Source organism: Xenopus laevis, chromosome 3S (assembly GCF_017654675.1).
Source record: "Xenopus laevis strain J_2021 chromosome 3S, Xenopus_laevis_v10.1, whole genome shotgun sequence".
NCBI classification, from domain to species: domain Eukaryota; kingdom Metazoa; phylum Chordata; class Amphibia; order Anura; family Pipidae; genus Xenopus; species Xenopus laevis.
Genome location: NC_054376.1, coordinates 62,362,646 through 62,382,614, shown reverse-complemented (window position 1 = coordinate 62,382,614; position 19,969 = coordinate 62,362,646). Strand labels below are relative to the sequence as shown.

The window sequence follows — 19,969 nt, the reverse complement described above, 5'->3', positions numbered from 1 at the left end:
CTGTTTTTCATATACTCCAGTAAATTAACAAATAACTGATTATTCAAATATACAAACGAAGTGCACTTGTGTTAATTTGTGCTATGTATTGTACTAATCCCATTTTATATATTGGGAGACAGGGCCCCCATCCACCATGCAGCACAGTTTCAAGGGTTAGGGTTACTGTAATCTTTATGACCATATAATAAATGTGTTTTCCTTTTAATGATATAATTCCAAGTGGATTAATAGTTAAATAGGTTGATTCAAGTGGGGATTAGGTCTCCTTTAGGTTTGTTTTTGTTTTTTAGAAAATAAAATAATGTTATAAAAGCACATGAGCTACAAACTAAGGCCAATTCCAAAGTTCCATGTGCAATTTTTTTTGAATGCAATGTCAAATAAAATGAATCTGTCTGTGGAATAGAGTTCTGATTGTGTACAGCTTGAAGTTGACAGATCAAAGACTTAGAATCAGGCTGCACTTTTTTAAAAAATTGTAACTTTACATATAATTCAGTTCTCCATACTTCTTTAAAAATCATGTATGCCAGGGCCAGGTTGCAAAATTCCAGCATTAAAATTGCGAACAAATGTTTATTACGTCCCCCAGAAATTTTTGTCATACAAAATGAAATGTCTGTAATGCTTAGCACTGCAGCACCCAAAGGTATGCTGGAGAAATATTGCTGCCATTCGCTCTGCCCTTCAATGGTAATCAGGTGGCGTATGGTTCTGAATTAATGGCTGCATGAAAAGTCCAACAGTGCCTACTATGCACACAATGATAAATATCCAAAGAAACAGCCTGTCCACAACCATTGCAACATATTTCCAGTCCTCGATTATCTGGAAGAGAAGATATGTGTATTAGAATTACATGGTTATAAATTTCCTGCATTGGCTGACCTAGACTAAATGAATGCTAAAGCAATTTCTGAATGCAGCAGTCGCGTTTGCTTGTTTGTAAATGAAAGAAGCTTTGGCTACATCTGTGCATCATCCTGTCTGTAGATCCACTGAGGTGACTAATCAGAAATATGTGTATTTGATAGACAGACTATTAATTCATCTAGTCTGGTTTTCTCATCTCTTATTTCCTTGGGGACCTATAGAAAACACATTTTTGACTCGTGCTCTCAGTGAAAACAGACACAACCCATTTCCTCTCTCTCTAGTAGGGTAATGGCACACTGGAAAAATTCTATAGTTTTGTTTCCCCAACATTTTCTCACTCTGTGGACATGGGAAGACAATAGAAATGCCCCCCCCCCATTCAAATAATGTTATGATGAAGAAAAAATGTTTGGTTGAGAACACGCTAAGAAACACACTACTAAAACACTAGAAAATAATAACAACCCCTATTTGTAAAAAATAAAAAAAACTAGCAAGTACTAGTGCGTTTTAGCCCCAAAAATTATTTCTGCAAAATATTAGGGATTTGACATACCAGTACTGGGGTTTTCTGGCATTTGGAAGTGAATAGGACATTGCAAAGGTGACTTTGGGTGCCTAGCGTCCCTCCCCCCCAAAGCTAAATATGACATTTGTGTGAGCCTGTCACATAAATGTTTATTGATCCTGCTTTGATTCTTGTGAGGCTCGTACTCCATTGGTGAGTTTCTCGTTTTTTGCCAGAAAGTAAGTAAATATTGTCACATGGGAAACAGTTTCCCATGTTAAAGGAACAGTTTGGTGTAAAAATAAAAACTGGGTAAATAGATAGGCTGTGCAAAATAAAAAATGTTTCTAATATAGTTTCTAATATGCTGTTTTTCCTTCTCAATGTAACTGAATGTGTCTCAGTGAGACATGGGTTTTTACTATTGAGTGTTGTTCTTAGATCTACCAGGCAGCTGTTATCCTGTGTTAGGGAGCTGTTATCTGGTTACCTTCCCATTGTTCTTTTGTTTGGCTGCTAGTGGGAAAAGGGAGGGGGTGATATCACTAACTTGCAGTACAGCAGTAAAGAGTGATTGAAGTTTATCAGAGCACAAGTCACATGACTTGGGGCAGCTGGGAAATTCACAATATGTCTAGCCCCATGTCAGATTTCAAAATTGAATATAAAAAAATCTGTTTGCTCTTTTGAGAAATGGATTTCAGTGCAGAATTCTGCTGGAGCAGCACTATTAACTGATTCATTTTGAAAACATTTTTTTTCCCATGACAGTATCCCTTTAATGCCTGGCTAGACAAGCCACAGACTGCAGATCCCTGATCACTGGTTCCAGGGTGAATGTGCTTACTAACAATAAATAACAACCTATGCAGGGTAGATAAAAATAAAGAACTAACATCCATCTCGGGAACAATTTGGAGGAAATTTGATTATAAATCAACATATAAAATCGACCCATTTATTTATCTAACCCATACAAAAATCAAAACAGGCGAACATATTTTTATTCTTAAAACTTATCTTACACTTTGTTCTTCATCTTCACTTTTCATGTGCTCTGATATAAACTTTACACCATCCATCGCTTCATGAACTCCTGAATTATACCTTCTAGGATATCTATATCGAAATTCTTGATTTTGGACATTTTCTGATGGATTGTTGACCATATGGTCACATGGTCTTGCAGTTGTCATGTTTACAAAGTAGTTTGAGTTTCGGAATGATTCAATTTGCATGCTCCTATAGTTGCGGAGTTTTTGAGTGGCTGAGCTGTTTTCTGGTCTTTTCATAAAGAGGAATACAGGAAGTCTCTCAAGAAAGCAGTTTTTTACCCATGGTGGCATGGTGTGTGTGCTTGGAGACCTATGGTGAACATTAAGAACGCAAACACTAGTAACAATAGAAAATGTTACCAACACCATAGTAAACATAAGATATTTTCCAATAAGTGGAACATCCAGTGAAGTTGGTGGAACAATTTTGGAGATCAAGAGTAAGAACACAGTCAAAGCAAGAAGAACGGATATACACAAAGTCATTTTCTGTCCACAGTCAGATGGAAGGTAAAACACTAGTATAGCCAATGAAGTAATAAGAATGCAAGGAATAATCAAGTTGATAGTATAGAATAGAGGTTTCCTCTTGATAATAAAATCATAGGTTAAATCAACATAAGTTGGATCCAAGGGGCAGATAGTTCTTCTTCCCGGCAGCTCTATGATGTCCCACTCTCCACTGGGTGTGAAATCATCCATAGTGGCCCAGCCTGTGCTCAGCACAAGGTCTATTTCTGTGTAATCGTAAGTCCATGAGCGGAACTTCAGAGTGCAGTTTTGTTGGTCGAAGGGAAAGTGTTTTACTTCTATCTTGCATGCACTTTTATAAATGGCTGGGGGTAGCCAAGCCACGCTACCATTATTTTGAACAATTGCATTGGTAAACAAGGATACTTCATATGTGCCATCAGCACTAGGAAAAGAAGGGTAGAAATGTCCATATATCAAACAAAGATAACGACACGATAACAGATTTAGCAGAAAGATAACGACACAAAAACAGATTTAGCAGACTATGTGAATAACCAAACATAATACCATATTACCAGTTTTGCCTGTAAACTAATGGAATGGTATTTTAGTAAAAACAAGAACTCTATAAAACCTGGTACTCTATAATGTCTCTGTAAATATAAACCTTTTAACCTTAAGGCATACTAATGTAGTAAGACACACATCTATGCTTGAATAAATGTACTGTACATATCATGTTTATAGTTGTTTTCAATAATGAGACGTGTAACATGTGCTCTAATTGTATTTTCTGACTATCCTCTGTAATTCCTTTTTTTTCCATTCAATTAACTACCCAAATTAGAAAAAAAAACTAAAAAATAACCTTTTAACATTATAGAATGTAACCTTCATTTATTTAATAGTATCCTTACAGTTAGAATGATGAGGATGTTCTACAAGGAATATTTTTGAATTGACAACTTTGTGAATATACTATGACATTACTAACAGCTAAAGGCTAACAAAGGTCTTGGAACTCCTATACAGTATACTATAGGGCTGATTTACTAAGGGTCAAAGGGAATTTTCGAATTTCAAAAACTTTGAATTTCGAAGTAATTTTTGGATACTTAGACCATCGAATAGGCCAAATTCGACTTCAACTTCGATTTGAAGTGAAAAACTTCGACTTCGAAAATCGAAGTACCGACTTCGACACTTCGCCATCTTAAAAATGCCGAATTGCTGTTTAGCCTATGGGGTTTGGGCAAGTTTTGGTAAAATCGTTCGATTCAAAGGATTTCATTGTGTGATCGTATGATTTTAAAAATACTTCGACTGTCGAACTAACCTATTCGATGGTCGAATTTCGAAGTTTTTTGTACTTTGAAATTCGACCCTTGATAAATCTGCCCCTATGTCTAATATAAATATTCACTTTTTTTTTAGTACAATATAATTAGGGTTTACCTAATATTATATGCAAAGTAAAACGAATTCTTAAAAGGAAACCTATTAAAGTAAGTTTGGAAATCACTGAAGGTGTCACGGGAGGAGACACGCTTCTGGATTTATGTTCAAAAATGACTTCTAGATTAAAGTTCTAAATACAAAGCTGCCTATGTTCAGCAGCATAGGGGGTGGGTGGTAAACAATACATGGGTGGCCCCTGAAACTTCCCCTTGTTTGTGCACTATTTAGACTCGTAGTCTAGGGAATGCCAGCAGAAGCTCACGCTAAGCAGTACATACTATTTAACAGTAACATTTTTTATTTGCCTTCCCAGTAAATTGGGCATAGTAATATTCAATACTTACTGTATAACTATGCAAAAGACAGTATATAGATTGTAAAGAATATATTCTTACTTATTGTAAAGCACAATGTCCGGTAGCCAGATCTGTTGAGATGGGATTCGAAGTTTCTTTATACCATCATAATCAGCTGGATTCCATGTCAGACGGTAGTCCATCCACTCCTGGGGGTAAAAAGTTTAATGTAGTTCTCAGAATTCCAGTTAACTTAAAAGGCAATAGTATTCTTAAAGGAAAACTATACCCCCAAAATGAATACTTAAGCAACAGATAGTTTATATCAAATTGAATGACATATTAAAGAATCTTACCAAACTGGAATATATATTTACATAAATATTGCCCTTTTACATCTCTTGCCTTGAACCACCATTTCGTGACTCTATCTGTGCTGCCTCAGAGATCACCTGACCAGAAATACTACAACACTAACTGTAACAGGAAGAAGTGAGGAAGCAAAAGGCAGAACTCTGTCTGTTAATTGGCTCATGTGACCTTACATGTGGTTTGTATGTGTGCACAGTGAATCTTACGATCTCAGGGGGCGGCCCTTATTTTTTAAAATGGCAATTTTCTATTTATGATTACCCAATGGCACATACTACTAAAAAAGTATATTATTATGATAATGGTTTATTTACATGAAGCAGGGTTTTACACATGAGCTGTTTTACTCAGTATCTTTTAATAGAGACCTACATTGTTTGGGGGGTATAGTTTTCCTTTAAACAGCTTTTCACAAATAGGTTTCATTGTTTTCCTATGGGTTTTGATATAGTAATCATTTATAGGTGCGCTTGCTCACAATAACATTGGAAACATGTTATATGAACCATTTATCAAACATCCACTACAGTGGATTGTTATAATAGTATGCATTCCCCCATCAAATATGTCACTGTTGTTAAAGGGATTGTATATATTGTATTTCTGAATTTTTGAATTCTGAATATTTCTGAATTTCAGAAATGCAGATATTCCTTTAAAATCAATATACATTGAGAAATATTAATACAAATCTTTTATATTTTGTTTTATATTTAGTGATTGAAATAGTAATCTTCAACAGAATTGCATTTTCAGGCATTTACTAGGTGCCAAATTGTATCCAAAATTATACATCCATAACTTACACTTCGGGCAAGTTCGACTGCCTAATGAAAATCCTTCGACTTCAAATATCGAAGACGAAGGATTTACCGCAATTTGTTCGAATGAACAATCGAACGAAAAATGGTAGATGAAGCCCTGGCATCGGGAGCCTTACATTGACACATTGTGAAGTATATGGTAATCCAGTGTGCACCTACTGAGATTTTGAAACAAGTGGGCTTTAAGGAAGCCCATGAAGGGAAAGGGAGAGTATATTAGGTCATGGCAAGGAATTGTAGAGGAAGGCAGCAGCTCGGGAAAACTCTTGCAGTCATGAATAGGAAATGGCAAATCTAGGCATAGCAGCTTCAGAAAAAAACTGTGAAAAAGTAATATTTAAAAAAGGAAATAGCATGGCATGAATGCCAGTAGAGCACAAAGAGTATGGACAATTTTGCTAGCAGGGAGATTCTACTAAGTGTTTTGGGCAGAAGTTACAGAGGTTATTAGAAGTATGGAGATGAAGGTGAGAGGTTGGATAGGGCAGTATCAGTTTCAAAATTTTAGAAGCAAAAATAAATTGGGATTTTTTAAAAATTGTCTTAATCAATGCTTTATTGAATGAGGATATTATAAGGGTAGATGCGCCTGTGTTGCTAGGTACACGTATGGGATCTATAATCAATAAAACTTCAGAGCTGGAGTTTCCTTGATAAAGGATCTTTCCATAATGTTTGATCACTATATTTTAAATCTAGTAAAAATCATTCAAACATTAAGAGGCACATTTACTAAGGTTCGAATATCGAGGGTTAATTAATCTTCATTCTGTCTTCATGCAGCAGTTGGGTGTCAGATGAATGATCCAATATACCTTATTGGGGGGGCTCCCTTTCCTAGCATATGTATTAGAGCTCACTGTATTAGAGACTTAGCAAACAGTTATTTAATTACCATACACGGGCTGATAAATACACGGGCTGATAAAAGAAAAGGAGCGGCTAGGTCTCAAAACGAACAGATCTTTATGTGTATTGCCAGCTTTAGAGTGACACAAAGAGAATGAACTGATATAATTCTCTCATCACACCTTCATTCACCTCTGATGGAAATGATCTCAGCAAAGATGCTTCCCAGAAACACTGCTACACCGCCCCCCATATTACAGATAATTACTTTGGTCAAAACTTCTAGAGCAAAATATTATTTCAATTATTTGTAAAATGTTCAAATATGTTTTTAATTTGTTTAGTGTATTGTTTGTTTATATTCATATAATACACAAAAGCCATGAATATCTTGTAAATTATATCCTTATAAACGGTGAGTTATGATGTCATCAGTTATATAATTTAACAACTGGGGGTACTTTATTTACTATATAGTTTCTACATATATTCAACTATTTTTTATGTGCTGATTATATTTTGTATTCTGTAGCATTTCTTTCATCTTTTCACCTTGATGTATACCATAACCCCCCATTCAGTATTACTGCAAATCTTGCCATTCTACAGAAAGAAATAATACTTGCCTGATTAATCCACACATTTGTTGTCATAATCTGTTCTCGTTCATTCTATTAAGTGTAGCAACCGAAAAAAAAGAGAAAAAAGTCAAAGTTAACATGGTTACAAAGTATTTCAGTTTTAATTAATTGATTAAAGGTGACCTTGTCTCATTTTCAAATCTCCTGCCTCTTCTACATAGAAGTAATGTATACATCATCATCATTTATTTCTATAGCGCTGTCAAGATACGCAGTGCTTACATCTACTTATTCCTGCCTTAAATAAGCAGCATGCTTTCCTGCTGTCCGTCAAAGCCAGTTTCTGTACATTATTTTAATATATGTCATAAAAAACAAAATAAACATGAAGACAAATTTCCCAAATATTCATGGTGACCTCTACATTACCTATTTCTGTCCCTTCATTTCTCCACTGACAGTAAGGTGGGAAGGTAGAAGGACATTTGCCTCTGAAATAAATAGAAATAACTCCTACATAAATAAAAAATGACCCATCTCTCTGGCTTTACCACTACAGTTTTTTATTGCTCCTACCAAGACACACTTGTAATTAACTTGGCCATCCCTGGACATACCATAACATCTTAATTAAAGTCCAAATCATAGGAAACAAAAAAAGCAAATCAATCAAAATAGAAAATAGATTTTCTAAATTAGCATTTCTCTATTTCAGAGATTTCTGGATAACTAATTTCTGTATTAAAGATCCCATACCTATAACTAAAGTATTGGACAGAAATCCAGCCAGTTGTGTCTAAGTGATGCAATAACCCCACCCTGGCATCATAACGCCACCAACATCATTGTGCCGGCCATCGAACCCACCCCAACATCACAGCCCCACCTCCAATGTTATCTGCACCGCACCCTTTGTTCAGGTTTAGCCGCTGGCAAAGGTACTGTAGCAAACCTAAGTCAAAAATCACATTAATCCTAGCAAAATCTAGGGAGCTGGCATGTCTGAAACACAAGGTCCAGGTAAATGGATGGCAATTTTTTTCCTTTTGTAGATTTTCAACAGCCTGGCATTAAAGCCTTTTAAAGAGCTGCATCATTCTTAAAACAATAATTTAGCTATAAAGCTTCTGTTTAGCCAACTCCTTAATAATAAACCTGCATTCAATACATTTTGGGAAATTGAATAGATACAGCATTTCAAAGTACTTATAGCATCCCTGGCAGTCTTTCAGGCAGATAACTGCCTTTATTCAGCTGTTTGTTCAAATGCTAAATGCTGTTTATACACAAAATAAGATCATGGTTAACTGTTTCTATCACAGCAGTATTTTTAAATGCTGTAAGAAAAAAACAGCACATTTATATAATAAGGATAAGTTACTTTTTAGTGGGCTGTACAATTTTGTGAGATGCTGAGAGAATCTACCATTTGAGCTTCTACATGAACAAGTGATTATATTCCCTATGCTTCTGTCTGTTAAATCAAAAACATTGTCTGTGACAAAAAACAGGACACAGTACTGAAAGTGATTAGGAGGGTAATGAATTTTAAATCTAATAAAATTCATAATTTAATTTAAATACACGTCATTTCTTTTTCTGTACTGAGACAGTGAGAATATTTTAAAATCTTACAGCTTCCTGTTCTGCACCTTTTCAAGTGAATAATGCAACTTTTTCTTTTCTTTTTTAAAAACAAAAATATTTCCCATGCAGACAAAGAGGAAGTCATATGACTTGTTTATGATATAAAAACTATACTTATTATACATACAATTTTTTATATTTAAAATTCATTACCCTGCTAATCACTTTCAGTACTGTGTCTAAACCTGTTCCTGAACATTTTGTCTCCCAAGCAGAGTGTGATTCAGAGCTATAAGTGGGGAACTGTCTTCTTCTTCAGATCAATCTTCTTCAGCAAAACAAAAAGCAATTGAAAAGATGCCTAGACTAGTTAATGAAGTCAGTCTGTCCAAAATTCACTGTTTCACAAGTCTTCCCTTCTTCTTGGAGAAGAAACAATTATGTTTTCCTGTTCACGATTCTCTTAAACAATTTTTCCTGGCAGAGTGGAAAAATCTGGGGGAAAATGAGCATGAAATTCAAAGTTATGTTTCCATTTGAAATGGCGGATGTGGCAGAATGGGAAGATCCTCCCAACTTCTGTTGCCAGGTTATCAAGACCAGATTCCGGTAGAAGACTTGGTGTAACGCTCACAGCAGGGAGCCGCTGTAACTGAAGTTAGCCACACACTGAGAAGTGGGTATGGTAGAAGCCCAGGAGGATACCCATAAACAATTGGAGAAGGTATAGTGATATTGCAGGTTTATGGCAACAGAAGATAACAGGAACAGGCAAAATCAAAAGCAAGGTCAAGCCAAGGTTGTTACCAGGAAATCTAGGAGGGCAAGGAATGCTGGAACAAGAACACTGGAACTAGGAATTCAGGAACAAGGAATTCAGGAATACAGGAACAAGGAACGCAGGTCATCCAGGAAAAAAAAAATTCAATGACTCAGCCCTGTGCAAAGCTCAGGGCAGGGTTTTATAAAGGGAAGCTGATTAGGAATAGGAAATACATGAGGGTAAACAAGGTGGGTGGAGAACAGGGAGGAAACATACTGGGAAGAGGCAAATATACAGGAACAACAATGACCAGGTCAGGACCAGCCCCAAGAGCCTCCAGTGGCTCACTCCCGGCTGATCCTGACATTACCCCCCCCTTGAGGATCGACCACCAGGCGATCTCAAAGTCAAATGGCCCCTCATCCTTTTTAGTCCAATTACTGGGGCCCGGAATGGGAGCATCAACAGGATGATCCTGACAGTCGGCTTTAAGAGGTCCTATGGATAAAAGAGCAGAGTGTCCCCTGCAGAGATCATATGTGGTGGAGGCTAACATTCGTATACCTTCCATGGCTGCCACTTCAGTGTCAAGATCCCTATAATTTTGACTCAATGCATTAGAAGAAGATATTGACACTGGCACTATAAGGTAAGGGATGATCTTGCTTGAAATGATACATCCTATTAAGTCTGCCACTGATTTCCTATGTGATGTAGGGGTGGAGTCTTTTAAGTTGGGTGCCAGAACAATGTCACTTTCAACATCTGGGAGGAGAGCGTTATGGCTTAAATAGTGGTTGGCAGACCTAGCAAACCAGGCAAATTCTTTGGCTCTACCTTAGACAGATTGATTGAGAGTTTAGCCTCTGTGAGGGGAAAATCACTCCCACAAAATAAACGTTCAGACATTTTTTTTTTAATCTCTTTTGAAGATTCAATTCACCAAAACCATTTAGGGTCAAAAAGTTCAATCAGACAAAACAGAAAAGACTATTTCTGTAACAGATCTTTCAAGTCTAGATATTTATCCAAGGAGTCAAGCCAGAAAAAAGATTTCAGTAAAAAGTAATCTCCGGATTTCTGATGCCAGAAGTCAGGAGGAAGTTGGGGGAAGACTCACTTCCTTTTTCCCCATTTGGTAAAGAACAACTTCTGATTCATCAGTGTTGAACGTGGCATAAGAGGACTACTTCATAAGCTTTCAAAATGCTCTGATTTAGAGATTTGCATGTACACAATTTATCCAGACAGGAAAAAAAGCAAGATACTTTGATCTCAGTAGTAAAAGTTTCTGGCAATTAAAATTTTGGAGCCAGTGCCACAACAAGAGGAGAAGATGGGAATTTATTCAACCAAATGGCACTTCCAGGCTGGTAGCGGATGTCAAATTCTTAAATCAATTCATTAGAAAAGAATAAGAGTAGAACTCCACGGCAATTTCGGCATGATCCGACGCACTGCACAAAAACGCAGGCGGGATCTTCATCATTCCATATCGGGACGATTGGCTTTTAAAATTTGAGAACATATAGCACATCACTTAGAGAAAGCACTAGACCTGATGAAGTGTAATGGTTGAATTGTCAACTTTGAAAAATCAATGTTGCAGCCAACAACCTCTGTAAAATTATTAGGCCTACAGTTGGACACTGTGTAAATAAAAGTATTCCCACCACAGGAGAAGATAGCCAGCTTGATGTTGACAATAATGGTGCTTCTGTGAGTTCAGAAGGTGTCAATTCGACAAACTATGTGCTTTGTCTGACGACAGCTGCCATTGAGGTGGTTCCTTGAGCAAATGCACACGTGTACTCTGCAGCTGGAAATACTGTGCAGATGGGACAGGTCACCTCAGATGCTAGACAGAATGATGCCGGTGTCAGTTTCCCTAAAGAAGTCTCTCAAGTGGTGGACCAATTCCCAGAATCTCAGCAAAGGTATGTGGTTTCATCTCCCAGACTACTGATTAGTAACAACGGATGCGTCCGCAACAGGTTGAGTGCTCACCTTGGAAACAAAATAGTCCAAGGGAAGTGGTCATCATAGGAAAGAAATCACTCCTCAAATGTCAGAAGACTCAGGGCAGTCTAGCTAGCGGTGAAGAAGTTCAAAACCTTCTGAAGGATCAAGAGGTTGTGGTGTAATCAGACAATATAATGACAGTTTCATATATATACCGACAAGGGGGAATGAGAGCTCCTTTATTAATGAGAGATGCCAAAAGCTGATGTTTTGAGCAGAAGAGAATTTATGTCTTCAGAAAGCAGTTCATATAAAATAAACTTGATGTCAGGAGGCGCCTGTCTATTTATACTGAGAGGATGAAAGATTTCAGGATATCTGAGTGTATGTTTGTGACCTTTGCAGGAAAGTCAAAAGGGAACAGAGCTGCAAAATCTACCATTGGGTGAAGAGTGCTATTTCTCTAGCATATAGCTCCTCTGGGAAAGATCCTCCTAGCCAGTTAAAAGCCCATTCAACTAGAGCTACGTCAATATCTTGGGCTAAGAAAACGTTGTTGAGATTTGTAAAGCTGCCACATACGACACATATGAGTAACATGTCTACCTTTGCCAGTGTCGGACTGGTAACCTAGGGGCACTCACAAGTTTATTGAAACAGCAGGTGACTTAAACGGTTTGAACAGCAATATTCCCTTCCTCTTTGTTGAACCAAAATGTAAAATTTTTCAAATATATTGAATATCCTGTTTCATCAGAAATAATATCCTACCACCTAGCAGCATTTGACCACTAGTTTCTCTTCCAGTAGCTGTTAACCTAGCAACAACACTCATCTGTCATTATCCTGGGCTTTCCCCACCAATAGTTGTACTGTTTCTTGGATACCCACTTCCAATTACGGTTTTCTGCTACAGCTCATCAGATGATCCAGACAAAATTAGGAACAAGAGTTAGTCCTAGTCACAATGTTTAAAAATCAAACAGTTTTATTGTCAAAACTCCTTTTAAATCATGGATCAGATACCATTAGAATCACATGAAACTGACGCGTTTCATGCAATGAAGTGCAGAAGGAGACATGTAATGTCAGATGACTGTACACATCATGGTAATTGGAATGTGTTTCTAATTGTATCTGATCCATGCTTTTTAATAGAAAATGAAAAGGGGTTGTAGTTGGAGAATGTCTGGGAGAAAGGAAATTTAGCCTGTACTGTTTTTTTTATGAACAATAATTATAGCATAGTCTAAAAGAGCTTCTCTATCAATGTATATGCTACTGCATAGCTAAAAACACCATAACGGCAATGTACAGTATACATCAGGAGGAAAATTAGATCTTAATTTGCTTACCACACTGATGAGTTGTGCCAGAGACAACTGGAGCTGAATAGCGACCAGCTGAGAATTGTTATAAGCTGGACGAATGAGTTTATTGTATTTGTCTTTTCGTAGAAGATTATTCATTAATCGTTCCTCTGAATCTGCTGCTTTGCAGCCTAGAGAGCAGAAAAACAAGAATTCCCCAAATAAAGAAATCTCAAAATATAACATAAATAAGTAAAGAATAATACAAATTATTAGAAAAATTCATTAATAATTAATAATAATATAATACATATATATTATTGTATAAAAGCGCTAACATAAGTGTAAAAGCCTCAAGTCTAACACTTTCCATAAGCGTTACACCATGTATTAAAACGATTATAGCACTTACATTATAAAAGCAAATATTTTGCTTTAAAAATAGTCTTTCCCTGGTGGTAAGAATTATGGTTATGATGTTACAGGCTTGACGTCACCAAGCCTGACTTTACGACTTTCCCAAAGGCTCAGGTGGCTTCTGACCACCACAGAAAGACTATTCTTAAGCAAAATGTTTGCTTTTATAATGTGAGTGCAATAATCATTTTCATTCAATATATGTATTAAAGAGTTTTTTAAACTATTTACGCACTTTTGTGCTTTAGAATCTTATTGCTGCTGTTTGAACTTTACTGCTGCTACTTGATTTTCAAAGCACCAATGATTTCTATGGTTTGTGAGTACCCATCTTTACTATAAAGCACATTGAATTAAAGTTATACTGTCATGGGAAAAAATGAATCAGTTAATAGTGCTACTCCAGCAGAATTCTGCACTGAAAGCCATTTCTCAAAAGAGCAAACAGATTTTTTTATATTAAATTTTGAAATCTGACATGGGGCTAGACATTTTGTCAATTTCCCAGCTGCCCCTGGTCATGTGACTTTTGCCTGCACTTTAGGAGAGAAATGCTTTCTGGCAGGCTGCTGTTTCTCCTTCTCAATATAACTGAATGTGTCTCAGTGGGACATGGGGTTTTACTATTGAGTGCTGTTCTTAGATCTACCAGGCAGCTGTTATCTTGTGTTAGGGAGCCGTTATCTGGTTACCTTCCCATTGTTCTTTTAGCCCCATGTTAGATTTCAAAATCGAATATAAAAAAATCTGTTTGCTCTTTTGAGAAATGGATTTCAGTGCAGAATTCTGCTGGAGTAGCACTCTTAACTGATTCATTTTGAAAAAAAAATTTTCCGATGAGAGGATCCCTTTAAGGATATAATCGTCACTATCTTTTTAGCCTGGGATAATTAAGGTGTGAGCACTATTCTCCTGTATGGGATGGTAAGGGGATACATTTTTAACATATTATCATGGAAGAGGATTTGCTGGCAGATTGTTTCAAGAAAGGCTGAATTCAGTATTAGCAAATAGCAAATTCCAAAAGGAAAAAACCCCAACCCTGTTACATTTTTGGAGTCACGGAGGGTTAAATGATCAAATAATGAACACATGGATTATCTGAATGAAAGAATGAATTTGACGGATTTGTGCCATTTTTCATCCTCTACTTTCATTTACAGTGAACTTTATGGTTTACAACGACCATGTACTGGAAAATAGTTTGTGTGTGTTTTAAACACAATTTTAAAATATACATTTATCTGCACATACACTTTTGGGCCTTTATTTACTACTAGATGGTGGTGCAGCATACAACAAACTAATTTTCCAATATGTGTGTGTATGTGTGTATATACATATATATATATATATATATATATATACCAACTTATTCACAGACCAGCACTCCCTATTTTAAAAGTTCAAATATTTCTTGTTGCATTATATCTGTGCCCGACCGAAACGTCGGGTACAGATATAATGCAACAATAAATATTTGAACTTTTAAAATAGGGAGTGCTGGTCTGTGAATAAGTTGGTGTATATGAAACTACCGTGCACCCCTCCCTTCAAAGAAGTCTTGGAGTGCGGATACTCACCTGCAAGTATATATATATATATATGTATATGTGTATATATATATATATATATATATATATATATATATATATATATATATATACATATATATATATATGTGTGTATATAGTTTAGAAAGATACTGTGATGTAACCTGACACTGAGAGTATATGTTACTTCTATTAATTTGGTAAGACAATTTAATTAACCACAGATTAATCATGTTTATTTAAAAAAGTACTATTAGTAAAGCAGCTTATTCCTGTTTATTAATGCATGTGCTGTTGGCACCACAAGTTACTCCTATTTATTAAGATGTGCTATTTCCTAAATAGAATGCTCATATTAATTTTGGTATGTGCTTTATATATCACAGGTCAGGTTACACCTATTTATTAGGATATTTGCAGCTGGCATCACAGGTTACTTTTGTTTGTGATTTCTGTAATGTGTATGATCATATATAATGTGTATGACACCTATCACCTAAAAAATATTTTCCTCACTGGAGGTGAAAGTGGTCTAGCACTCAGTGGGAGCCATTTAGTGAGGGAGGGAACAATTGTTTTCCCCAACCTTCCCCGAAAATTTTGTTGTATGGGGCCCCGTGGTTTCTAATGGCGGCCTTGGATCCCTGAGCTGTAGTGACAACAGAGGTTACTCTGTTTATTAGGATATTAGAACCGCATGTTACTTCTGTCTGTTAGGGTATATATTAAGGACACTGATGGTTGCTCCTGTTTATTTGGCTATATACTATTGACACCATAGGTTACTCCTTTTTATTAGAGTATGTGCAGATGAGGAAGCTGCAGGTTGGACATTGTTTTCGGATGTTCATATATAGCATACAGGATGGCCATCTCCCATAGACTTCATTTTAATAAAATAAATCTCATTTTTTTTAAATGTTTTCCTTTTTCTCTGTAATAATAAAACAGTGCCTTCTACTTGATCCCAACCAAGATATAATTAATCCTTATAGGAAGTCCAATAATCCGAATGGGTTTATTTAATGATTAAATGATTTTTAGTAGACTTAAGGTATGGAGATCCAAATTATGAAAGGACCCCTTATCCAGAAAACCCCAGGTCCCAAGCATTCTGGATAAAAGGTCCCATACCTGTATATTGTTTGTAATCTAATGTAAAGTCATTTTAAACATTTCTCCAGCCATGCCTTTATCAAGGCTTTTTCAGCAATGTATTTTGCAAATAATATCCAAATAGCACAAGCACAGGTTATTTTCCCAAAAGCAAATTAAGAATTATAGGAGTTTGCTTAATTAATTGTGTTAACTTTGACGGTGATTGATTTGTTGGCAATATGTCAACAGCTAACAGCTTGCTAGCCAAAATGGATATGTAATAATTTGCCATTTATCCTAATAAACTGTACAACCATTGCCTACTTTCCTGTATGGAGTAACTCAACAGAATGTGTGTTTAATGGAGAGACAAACAGGAGGTATAAAACTAGCCTGCACATAAAGGTATAAAAGTAGACTACACCGTGTAATTGATGTGGCTAAGAGAGATGTTAAAATTGTACTTACAGTTTATACAGAGAAGAGCTGTCAGCAATAAGAGCAGGAAAGACTGATTCCTCATGGTACATGCAAAATGCAATGGCTGCTATAACACTTGCCAAGAGATACTGGGTAGCTGGGCTCCTAGACAGGGAGGGTTTCCACTGTGAGCTGTCAGTGCCGGCAGCATATAACGTATAGAAGAAGCAGTAATCTGTGGCTAATGGTGGAACAGCTAGGGATAGATGTTACAGTGAGCAGAGGGAGCAACAGAGGTCTGAGTGCAAGTTTAGTAGGGGAAGGAACAAAGCAGATGCAGGGGGAGGGAGAGGTACACTGAGTGCTATGTACTGAATGTTTCCAGACCCTGGGATCTGCACAATAGGGAGCAGGGATAGAGGAACCAGGACAGAAAGTTTGGTGAGTTCCTCAAGATACAGGAGATGGTGAACTGAGGGTAGGGTTTTCTATGTATTTACAATTGTTTTCAGACTTTGGATGAAATATGATGCTTAGAATTTAGTGTACGTTTTGCAGTATAATCAGGTAAATTGCTTGAGGAGAGTAGGATATATACTATGAAATACAGGCGAGTAAAAGAAGCTAAGGATTTTGAATACTGCCATGTCTGAGGCAGCCACACAAACATGGGGCAGTGTCCTGACTGCTATTTCCCAGCTTTTTACAAATGGTCTTTTCTGGACTCTGTTCTGCAACTGCAATTGCAGTGGTTCCTCATTGCTCCCATGCCTTGGAATGAATAGAAGTCTTTGCTGCACTAACCACCACAAATCTGCCTAGGGCTGCGGCTGTCTCTGATAACTTTGTTAGATGAATGCTGTTTTTCACCATCTCCCCTGAACAGTCACCCCGCCTTTGTGTCAGGAAGAAAGTTCCTGTGCTTTCTCTTGGTAGTACTTTCCTTCAGGAGTCAGCAGCTTTGTGTGTTTCAACTTTGACAATTCCACTGATTTTGTATATCCAAAAGCCTCTAAGCAATCCACATGTCAGTGAGTTCAATAACATACCTCAGAGTCTCCTTCAATGTGTTGTTTATTAACCTTTCCTCATCCTTTCCCACCCAAACTCTTGCAATATCAATTGTGGTGACAATGCCACAAAATAAACACATATTAGTTGCCCATTATCCATGCCAAGAAGGCTTTCTCTTCACATCTGGATCTTTCCTTTACTGAAATTTTGATGCAACTGGGATCTCAGATATGAAAACCTTTTCTGATAATGAAATGTGATGCATGAGAGATCCACATATGTGAGATCCTGGTTACATTTAACTCACTGGGATTGGAAATGCAAAAAAAACACCTGTGTGCATGAGGCATAGTGCATAGGCAGGGAGGTCTGAGCAAGGAGCTATACGGACAGTCTTTTTACCATGCAATCAGGTTCACAAGCTATGGCAATGCAAATGTTGTTGACCTACAAACCCTAGCTAATGAAATGTCAGCAGGATCAAAATGACTATTTTGCTAAGCTCAGAATACGGACATATCTGCATTCAACCAATCACATTGTGCTGTCTGGGGAACCAGCATGACATATCCAAACAATGCTAGCTATATACAGTATAAAGCAATACGTGCTACAGAGTGTGGAGAGGGCAGGGATAGTTTGGTCTAGGGCTCATTGGGAATGCTTCATAGATGCTGGTGGGCCAGTTCAGTATTGTTTCCTTATTCTGGGCTAAGATCCTATTAATCTGCTAGTTTCTAAATTTTAAGTAATTTAGAATGGAAAAGTGTGCCAGAATCAGACAGGACAGCCTACATAACCATTAGGCTGTTGATACTAAGCTAAATTATTGTTTAAAGCGATACGGACACGTTCCTATAAAAATCATATTCCGGGTGCAGGACCGTAGTTGCTGCACCCGGAATATTTTCCCTGAAAGCCCCACTCAAAGCCGCCCCCAGCCCTGCAAACCTGCTTTGACCCGACCCTCTGACACGGCTAAAAGACCTTCTGTGTTGTTTCAGTGACGCTGGGGTGGAGGCTGATCAATCCTTTCATAGGCTGATTATGAATTAAAACAGGACATCAGCCTATATAAGGATCGCTCCGTTAAACAAACATTTGCTTGTTTAGCAACTTTAGCTATGTCACCAGTTGAGTGGATCTAAGCCGGTTGTTCCCAAACTGGGGGTCCATGTAGCAATGTTTGAATGTGGGGGGGGCTGAGCCAGCAACTAATGTCTACCCTTGTATACGCAGCCTATATAGGTGGCTGAAAACGAACATTTATGCATCCAATGTGTGGGAAAAGTCTAGTTATTATTAAATACCTATGAGAATGCAAGATGTGCCATCTAGTGGCTAGCTCCCATTACAAATATTTTTTTTCAAAGTGAAATAACACTAATACAGAACATTATAATATGAACTTTCTAATTCAACTGTTTGCCACAATTTCAAAAACTCACAATTTCGAATTATAACTCGAATGTTTGTTTTTTATTAAGCACAAAAAACTTGTAAACTCACAAATTAGTATTAGTATTTTAGTATTTTGTTTTCCATGATTGTATTCAATTCAGGTTTTTATAATAGGATTTTTTATAAATAAACAAACATTCAAGTTTTGTTACGATTGGTATCCCAAACCCAGAACAAACCCCAAGGTCACGGCTCAGTCTTCCGCCTTTAGCAGCCACCTTTGTTTTCGGGAGGAGCCCTCCGCTACTCGGGTGCCGCCAGGTCTTAGTTTGAGAGGACCAGGGGAGAGTTCTGGGTGAGCAAGGGAACCGAGGAACGGAGGACAAGAAGAGTGTAGTCAAGGGATGGGCCAGGGTCAACAACAAGGATCAGATAATATGGTACCAAATCAGGAACAGAAGCGTAGTCAAGGTCACAGGCCAGGGTCAAGACAGGCAGCGAGACATCAGATCAAGCAGAGAGTCAAACACAGATATCAATAATAATAATCGCACCCAGGAACTACTAAACAGAACCTATTTTGGGCAATGATTCAGTGCATGGTAGGGGTCTTTACAGGCAGCCTAATGGCTTATACTGATCACATGGAACCAGGGCCGGAAATAGGGGTAGGCAGAAGAGGCAGCTCCATAGGTTGCAACCAGGCCCGGACTGGCAATCTGTGGGTTCTGGCAAATGCCAGAGGGGCTGCCATAAGGTGCCATAGAAAATCAGTATTTAGTGGGCTGGTGGGGGCTGTTTGGGCCTCTATGTGGGCTGATTGGGCCTCTGTGTCCCTGAAATGCCAGGGCCCATTTTAATTCTCAGTCCGGACCTGGTTGCAACGATTGAGGGGCGCTGAGCAGCTGCCTCTTCTGCTTACCACTAGAACGGATGCACCTTCCACCCAGCTTGCCCACTCCCCTACTGATCACATACGTGCGCAACGTTACACACAAAACATTACCATGCATACGCGCGCAATAGGAGGAGAGGGTGAGCGTCACTGCGCCACCAAGCCACAGGAGAAGGAGGGGGCGAGCTGGTCGGCTGGGTTGCCTAGGGCGCCCGGCCAGCCTAGCCTGCCTCTGCATGGAACCACATGGGGC

General features: G+C 37.7%; 1 protein-coding gene across 1 annotated transcript; it reads right to left on the bottom strand.

Annotated features, from left to right (window-relative positions):
* Nucleotides 1-105: 105 nt before the first annotated feature.
* On the bottom strand, nt 106-16,740 carry chrnb4.S (cholinergic receptor, nicotinic beta 4 S homeolog). Its single transcript, XM_041588395.1, has 6 exons — nt 16,455-16,740; nt 12,964-13,109; nt 7,342-7,386; nt 4,770-4,879; nt 2,413-3,358; nt 106-831 (listed from the first exon to the last, which is right to left on the bottom strand). The coding sequence occupies exons 1-6, from the start codon at nt 16,507-16,509 to the stop codon at nt 691-693; spliced, it is 1,443 nt and encodes a 480-aa protein (XP_041444329.1). The 5' UTR covers nt 16,510-16,740; the 3' UTR covers nt 106-690.
* Between the last annotated feature and the right edge of the window lie 3,229 nt (nt 16,741-19,969).

What these genes read in the sequence shown, in the direction of transcription:
- chrnb4.S (XM_041588395.1), bottom strand. Translation starts at nt 16,509, where the DNA reads ATGAGGAATCAGTCTTTCCTGCTCTTATTGCTGACAGCTCTTCTCTGT. An exon ending in AGCTCTTCTCTGTATAAACT is followed by an intron (nt 13,110 to 16,454) that starts GTAAGTACAATT and finishes TCTGCTCTCTAG; the next exon opens with GCTGCAAAGCAGCAGATTCA. An exon ending in TGGCACAACTCATCAGTGTG is followed by an intron (nt 7,387 to 12,963) that starts GTAAGCAAATTA and finishes TACACTTAATAG; the next exon opens with AATGAACGAGAACAGATTAT.